Here is a 6667-nt window from a genome sequence, read left to right as displayed (position 1 = left end):
ATATTCCAAATGAGAGGCATGCTGAAGTCAGAAATTAAGACAAAACATTGCCCATCTGGTCAAAACCATGGAGAGTTCCCTAGTTTAGGCGATACGAGCCATTCTTTCTGAGCCGTAAACCTAGGAAAAATAAAGATTACACCCAAAAAACCTGAACTTTGAACATTCAGTGGGGTTTGTAAGTCTTTTGAGCTGCAATGAAAACAGGCAAAACAGCGAAAACAGTGACATCTACCTGGGATTTGCAGGCTGTGACATCACAAACGGCAGGAAAATCAGAGCACTTGTTTGAGCCAGCCAGAAAACCCCAGACCACAGAGAAATCAACTGAATGAATGGATTAATGAAGTTGGATTGATTGATTGATTCCACTCACCTCCCTCCTTCCTTCCTTCCCTCTCTCCCTCCCTCTCTCCCTGGACTCTCACAGGTCCTCACTTCAGCGAGTTCCTGACAGCCGTGGTCGGAGAGGACTGCACTGTCGCTCTGGTCTGCAAGGTAAACACTCGCAGACCATTACAAACACAAGCTTTATAATACAGATGATGTACAGTCTAGATCAGTGCCTCGGTTTATTTTAATGATCGATCAATTGATTGCTTTCCGGCTTGAATCAATGGAACAACAACCCCTAACGTTTTTCATGGTAAAAAAAAAAGAAAAAAGAAAAGAACAACAAATATTTTATCATTAAAATCTGGCCAACAGTGGGCCACAGGTTGAGAATCACTATGCATGTCAAGGACCCCCAAATTGACACTAATTAGCCCCATTTGACAATATATGCCAGAGAGCCCCATGAGAGAAGATTATTACGGCTGTAGTAGTGATTCGCAAACCCATATAATTTCAAGGACCCCCAGTTTGACATGCATTAGGCTACGAACCATCTAATGGCATTTCTTTCTTTCTTATTTATATTGTAAAATAAATGTTAATTTCAGGCACCTTGGCTGGTAATCCAGTCTGGCAGTGTCCCGCGGGTTCGACTCACGATCCCGACGGCCTTTACTGCATGTCTTCCCCCCATTTCCTGTCAGCCTACTGTCTGTCCCTCCATAAAATATATAAAATAAAGGCGAAAGCCACAAAAAAACAACATTTAACTCTGAGAGTGTACAAAACCATTTGTACACTCTCAGAACCCATAAGGGTCCATCTGGTTCCGAACTATCATTTAGCTGGGGACCCCCTGGAACTCCCTGAAGGACCTCTGGGGTCCCCGGATGTACCACTGATGTACACTTGTACAGTATCTGAAAACATTATTCACTAAAATAAATGAATGGCTAGCCCTAGAGAAAGTGATGGCGCTGATGATGAAACACTGACCAAAACAGGTTTGGTCAGTGTTTCCCAGGTCTACCCAGGTTTGCTGCTATAGTATCCAGCGCTATTTCAGAGTTTTAAAATGGCGATACGACGAGGGACCCATTTGAGACGGTAGTTTTCTTCTGTCTTCTTCCGTCCGAAAAATGTTCGTCGCCTACCTTTTTTCACTGACGAAAACTAAATTAAAACTGAGCTATGATGACTAAAACTGAGACTAAATATAATGACAATTTCGTCAACAAATACAAACTAGACAAAAATGTTAGGAAGGGACTAGTGGACAAAAGATCCAGTATAAGTAAAGTCATTTTACAATTGGTTGCATACTGAAAATAGCCGATCTGCAAGCTCACCCTGAGCTTGTAGATCGGCTATTTTCAGCAAGTGTAAACAGCATCAAGGCCCGCCAAAATACATTTTAGTCGACTAAATCAACTGTAGATTTAGTCGACTAAAATCGTATGATATTTAGTCGAGTGGAAATAGACTAACACTAAAACATTCCGGGTGACTAAAACTAAATGGATGCTATTCAAGAGACTATGGGCTGTATTTTGCGTGTCTTATGTACCAGGTCTTATTCCCTAACTTGAGTAAACTAAAGACCTGGAGGCGTGATCAATGCTCTTTGGCCACTCAGAATAGCCAAATGGCATTGATCACGCCTCCTCTAGTTTACTCAAGTTATGGAATAAGACCTAGTACCTACTTAAGACACGCAAAATACAGCCCTATGACTAAACTAAAATCAAAATTTCCTGCCAAAAACAACACTGGTATTACGACAAATTATTATTCCGTATTATTCAAGAAGCCTATTATTATTATTCACATTTTAAATGGCTGTGTGAATGAACCCACTCTATATGATATGAAATATTAAACCGTTTCCAGAGTGGCAATTTAGATTACACACCTTAGCATTAACTTTGCAATCATCGTGAAGTCAAGGGAGGTTTCTATAGCAGTTTTGAGAAATATTATTACACGGGCACATGCTTTTAAAAACATCAACTATGGCCCTGTTTTTTATATTGACTGAGCGGGAACCCCCGACCCTCTCCCCCCAGTCTCAGTCAGGCCGTAAACTCTAACCACAAGACCACTGAGCTGATTGGATGTTAGGTTATACAATTCATAAACTAAGCCTAATTTATGCGTCTATAAAGTGTCATGCAATGTGAACAAAATAAATGCAAAATAAAAATGAAAAAATGATATATTTACTACTGAAATTTGATGATGCATCTGCACTTTTTACCAGTCGATTTTTTTTGTTATAGCAGAAGCGTACGTATGGTAAATGAAGCTTTATTGTTCTCTTCATTAGGAGAGGCTGTATACTTGTCAGGCTGTCACAGTGACCTACAATGCAATCTCAGCAACATGACATGGACGTCAGGATATATCACAAAATGTTAAAATGTTAATTCGTACAAGTGCACAAACGTGCGTCCATGGAAGTCGTTAACGGTTAAATAGAGTAGGAGGGTGTGTAGTGGCTATGACTCTCTGCAGCCATTCGTATTACTTAGAATTTGTTGACTGGTGTCAAATAAATGTCATTTAACACTTTGCTAAGATGCATGCAGTCATTGGTGATCAAATGTTCTCAAGGCATCCATATACATTACACACACACACACACACACACACACACACACACACACACACACACACACACACACACACACACACACACACACACACACACACACATAGGACAAATAGCAAAAGGAACAGACATAAACAACCTCCCCCATCCCAGGCCTCAAATAGTACAAAAAACATCTCCATCAATCACAACACAAAAACAATGGAGAAACAATTCAAAATCAGCCAAATGAAAAATATGGCAACACTCCAGAGACAGCAATCAGCGGAGTCCAGTCTGTCTTGATTTATAAACAACCCCCCCTCAAAAAAGATTGATGTTTGTCCCTTTAGGATAAGCACAAGTTGTTTGGCACATTTGGTTTTATTTTTGTTTTTTGGGGGGGAGGGGGCACCACCCACACGGTCAGCTGTGGTGCTCATTCTACGAATGCTCGATCCTAACAAGTCACCAAACTAATTTGTATTACTGAAGGGGAGAAATAATCGACCGAAAAATTAAGTTTCCGAACAAAAAAATAAAAGTTTCCGTTAAATGGTAATAATCCCACTTTGAATTCCAGGTAGCGAACCTGAAGAAGGAGTCTGAATTCCACTGGTTCAAAGGAGACACGGAGATCATCCCTGACGTGAAGCCTGACATGACCTCAGGTGTCTCTAAACTGCCCATCCTCCTGGTAACTACTAACTGTAAACTGACCTGGGATCAGGTGTCTGTAAACTGCCCATCCACCTGGTAACTACTAACTGTAAACTGACCTGGGATCAGGTGTCTGTAAACTGCCCATCCACCTGGTAACTACTAACTGTAAACTGACCTGGGATCAGGTGTCTGTAAACTGCCCATCCACCTGGTGACTGCGAACTGTAAACTGACCTGGGATCAGGTGTCTGTAAACTGCCCATCCACCTGGTAACTACTAACTGTAAACTGACCTGCGACCAGGTGTCTGTAAACTGCCCATCCACCTGGTAACTGTGAACTGACCTGGGATCAGGTGTCTGTAAACTGCCCATCCACCTGGTAACTGTAAACTGACCTGGGATCAGGTGTCTGTAAACTGCCCATCCACCTGGTAACTACTAAACTGTAAACTGACCTGGGATTAGGTGAATGTAAACTGTCCATCCACCTGGTAACTGCTAACTGTAAACTGTAAACTGACCTGGGATCAGGTGTCTGTAAACTGCCTATCCATCTGGTAACTGCACTGTTTAGCATGGTTCATCATCACACTATACAGCAGTGGTGGAAAGTAACCTGTCAGCAGGGAGTGCTTTATAGGACGACGGCTCTCCGACCGTCCTCCTGGTGGGGGCTCCTCACTGAGCCAGTAGTAGGTGAGGGGCTCCTCACTGAGCCAGTAGTAGGATACAACTGGAGTGACCATACACAGACATGGCATAATGATGACACTAGATATGCATTGTGCAATCAAAGAGCAGATGGAGCAATGGCAACTACCGTACGACCACTGCAATTGTGTTAGTTATTTTGTATGAATGTACTCCACAGTGCAGACTGTTCAAAATAACATTGTGTTCACAGATCAGAAAGGTTATGGATTATTGCAGCTGTAAGTGTTTCCATGTGTTGTGTTGTGCATCTGCAATAGTTTTCTGCGCAGTCAGCCGGAGTTTACAGAGCCACCATTAGCGACGACAGAGGAAAAGATCAGAGCCAAATCGACCTTTCTGGAAAAGGTACATTTTGCCTCTTAATAGACATCGAGTTTTCTCATGAGACGTAAAGATATTAGAAACCTGAATCTAACCCTACAGTTATAACCATAGACATATAAATGTAGACGCCCTTTCCGGCTCTGGAGCGTATGTGCTCAAGAGGGGGCAAAACTTTCCAGAGATTCCTTGCGAAGCCCTGCAGAAGCATGAGCGTGCGTCACAGAGCGCATGTTCGGGTCTGTAAGTCCCGGAAAAGATGCGCTGTGATTGGTCAGTAATCACTTGAGTGGCAGCGTGACGTAACGTGCCTTCCACACTTCCGGCGTACTTCCTCTCCCAGTGTAAATTCTTCCGCCCCTCCTTCAACACACATCGCTCCAACTAACTGCAGCGGCCAATGAGGCATATATTTAAAAAAATATCTATGGTTATAACTGCGTTTTGCATGAAAATTATTTCCTGTCATCCTCATATTAAACATCCGTCGACGGCCCATGTTCTCCAGTGGTTTTTCTTTAGAAAATGTAAAGCAATATTGTATTATTAGTATTAGTATGACAATTTTAGCTTTTTGGCTTATAATAACATAGGGACGGCAGGTTGACAGTGATTAAAGATTGTCATATTAGACAACAGCATTTTGTATGAAACCTAACAGGACTTTCTCCTGCATGCCGTCCATACAATAATGTGTATTGCTAGAGAGCTTCTCTCCCTCCTTCCCTCTCTCTCCCCCCCAGGGATGTGAAGAGAGTGTTAGAGGGGCAGGGGCTGAAATCCCGTAAGAGGGCACTTTTGGACAAAAAAATCTACAAGCTCACAACGCGTCGCGCATGCGACCCGTTGTGAGCTTGTAGATCAGCTATTTTCGGGGGGCAACCCAGCACTCTTTAGCTATAGTGGAGATGCGGTGTACGACATGGATTTCTAAACAAATTTGTTCAACGCAAAATACTGTTTTCAAGTTCAGGAGACTTAGGGTCAAAAAAGCAATTCTCCTGTAAATGCTGCATTCGTGGTCTGAAAAGGGCAGTTGTTTTACAGACGGGTAAAAGGGCATGGGCTGAAGCCCCCTTTGATGTCTATGTGTGCACGTCCCTGCTCCCCCCGTCATCACTGGTGAATGTATTTCTTCCGGCAAGAGGAAATGACAGTTACATTACCGTTACCCTGTAAGGGGAAATGACAGTTACATTACCGTTACCCTGACGACCATATGGCAAGGGGAAATGACAGTTACATTACCGTTACCCTGACGACCATATGGCAAGAGGAAATGACAGTTACATTACCGTTACCCTGTAAGGGGAAATGACAGTTACATTACCGTTACCCTGACGACCATATGGCAAGGGGAAATGACAGTTACATTACCGTTACCCTGACGACCATATGGCAAGGGGAAATGACAGTTACATTACCGTTACCCTGACCACCATATGGCAAGGGGAAATGACAGTTACATTACCGTTACCCTGCCCACCATATTTGCTCATGAGAAAAAGTCCGTCAGTTTTTTCCCCCCATTTGACAAATACAAAATTGCTTCTCACAAATGTTTAACGGCATCCGTTTAGCCAAATGTAATCTGGAAATAGATACCAGGGTTTGATCTTCTGAACTGTGAATGGAAATAGAGTTGACGTGTAAAAACTCAATTTCATCTTTTTTCTGTGTTCCCAAATGGAGAACAGAGCGTACTAACGCTCTGTTCTCCTTGGAAGGAGTTATATTTCCTTTGTTGTCTCTCACCACCCCACACACCCCTCTTTTGCAGTGTTTTAGTTGTTTATTTTGGTTTTAGTCAGTCTTTTGAATAGTTTTCATTTAGTTTTAGTCACATTTTAGTCACCTGGAATGTTTTTGTGTCTAGTTTTAGTCGACTAAATATCATCAGATTTTAGTCGACTAAATCTACAGTTGATTCGACTAAAATGTACTTTGGCAGATTGGCTGATTTTACACTTGCTGAAAATAGCCGATCGACGCGTTGTGAGCTTGTAGATCGGTTATTTTCAGCATGCAAGTGCAAAATGAC

The 6667-nt window shown here is 42.3% G+C and overlaps 1 protein-coding gene across 5 annotated transcripts in view; it reads left to right on the top strand.

The window, feature by feature from the left end:
* The window catches only part of myom2b (myomesin 2b), a 71683-nt gene that overhangs the window by 45131 nt on the left and 19885 nt on the right, over nucleotides 1-6667 (top strand). For 2 of the 5 annotated variants that reach the window (XM_083758749.1, XM_083758746.1), the window contains 3 exons: nucleotides 431-498; nucleotides 3510-3623; nucleotides 4563-4650. In XM_083758749.1, the coding sequence (XP_083614875.1) occupies nucleotides 431-498; nucleotides 3510-3623; nucleotides 4563-4650 (270 nt within the window). Of the gene's footprint in view, nucleotides 1-430; nucleotides 499-3509; nucleotides 3624-3892; nucleotides 3919-3996; nucleotides 4023-4122; nucleotides 4452-4562; nucleotides 4651-6667 lie in introns of those variants that run through there. The other 3 variants (XM_083758748.1, XM_083758747.1, XM_083758750.1) reach the window with 3 other exon arrangements.

This window comes from Protomyctophum parallelum, assembly GCF_964188405.1.
Source record: "Protomyctophum parallelum genome assembly, chromosome: 2".
NCBI lineage: Eukaryota > Metazoa > Chordata > Actinopteri > Myctophiformes > Myctophidae > Protomyctophum > Protomyctophum parallelum.
The sequence above is the reverse complement of the archived record's forward strand: the minus strand, read 5'-3'. Positions and strand labels throughout refer to the sequence as shown.